The 1,490-nt window shown below is 50.9% G+C and overlaps 1 protein-coding gene across 1 annotated transcript in view; it reads right to left on the reverse strand.

The window, feature by feature from the left end:
- Positions 1-1,490, reverse strand: part of ASB13 (ankyrin repeat and SOCS box containing 13) — a gene marked incomplete at its 5' end in the record, with an annotated part of 5,807 nt that overhangs the window by 3,020 nt on the left and 1,297 nt on the right. Inside the window, one exon of the mRNA XM_017839449.1 lies at positions 1,190-1,324. Coding sequence (XP_017694938.1) covers positions 1,190-1,324 — 135 coding nt within the window. The remainder of the gene's footprint in view (positions 1-1,189; positions 1,325-1,490) is intronic.

The following is a 1,490-nucleotide window of genomic DNA, read 5'->3' on the forward strand; positions in this document are numbered from 1 at the left end:
AAGGGAAGGGAAGGGAAGGGAAGGGAAGGGAAGGGAAGGGAAGGGAAGGGAATATGGGCTGGCAGTTGGAATAGAGAGCTGGGACTGAGGAGCAACTCAGCAAGAAAAAACACCGGTTTTCAAGAAAATTGCCGAGCGAGTTCTCGGTGCTGGAAAAATCGTGAGTTTTCCTCTCTGGATTTACGTTTTCCTTGGAGAGAGGGGGATTTCAGTCCCTGGTATTTGGGGAAATGAGGTCATAACTGCTTCCCGGATCCAAAGAGCCATTCCCAGTCATCTCCACGGAACATTCCCACTCAAGACAGTGAGAACTTCACTGGTTATTTCGACAGGAACACCCCCAGATCCAGGAGATGTTCCAGTTCCACCAGCCAAGTTTAGTTATGGATATTTTTGCTAAGGAAGTTTGTTTTTTTATAAGTTTACGGCAAGAAGTCCTTCTCTACCCCCAAAACAGCCGGAATTTGACCAGCAGAGGTGAGAGAGACCACACTGAACTCAAACAATTCCCTTTTGGGAATGTGTGGCCACACTGGACTTCATCAGAATTAATGAGGTGAAACCAGAATTCCTTGGGAATCAATTAATGGGGAACTGGAGTGGGTGGAACTAAACTGGCTTAGGCGTGTAATTTTTAGATAATTGTTATTCAATTAAATAAATCTCCAGCCCTGAGCCAAATCTCCTCCTGGAAGCACAGGGAAAGACAGGAAGTTCGACCCAAATTCCCCCCGGAATGAGAAGAAAACTGGGATGTGAAGCCTGGAGGCAAATGTTGGGACTTGAACATCCAGCAAAGTCATCTGGGCTTAACACCCAGCTGTGTGTTCTGAATGAGCCCTGAATTGTTCCATTTAGAGGTCGGGAATCAGGGAATCATGGAATGGTTTGGGTCGGAAGGGACCTTAAAGGTCACCCAGTTCCAACCCCGACACCTTCCACTATCCCAGCTTGCGCCAAACCCCGTCCACAACCTGGCCTTGGACACTTCCAGGGATGGAGCATCCCACTGGGAGATGGGTATTTATGGAATAGGCCAAAACAATGTTTGAACACCAAGTTTTGCTCCGTGAAGCCCAAAACTTTCACCTCGACCATCTCTATCCCGGCAGGAATTCCGCCGAGGAGCCGCTTCCCATGGACACCACCACGCCCTGCCCACCCACAGGGACCTCTGTGGGTGCCATACCTGCCTTGAGCAGCAGCTTGGCACAGTCCAGGTGTTCCCTGGCACAGGCCACGTGCAGGGGAGTCCCAAAGTGACAGTCGTGAGCCTCCAGGTTGGCGCCGACGTCGATGAGGAGCTGGACACACTCGGGGCTGCCTTTGGGAAGGGAAGAGCCCAGTCAGAAGCCAAGAATCCAGCTCAGATCACAGAATCCCAGAATGACAGAATTATAGAATCCCAGAATCAGCTGGGTTGGAAAAGCCCTCCGAGATCATCCAGCCCAACCCCTGATCCAACCCCGCCGTGGTTCCCAGCCCATGGC

This window comes from Lepidothrix coronata, unplaced genomic scaffold (genome assembly GCF_001604755.1).
Source record: "Lepidothrix coronata isolate B3197 unplaced genomic scaffold, Lepidothrix_coronata-1.0 Scaffold416, whole genome shotgun sequence".
NCBI classification, from domain to species: domain Eukaryota; kingdom Metazoa; phylum Chordata; class Aves; order Passeriformes; family Pipridae; genus Lepidothrix; species Lepidothrix coronata.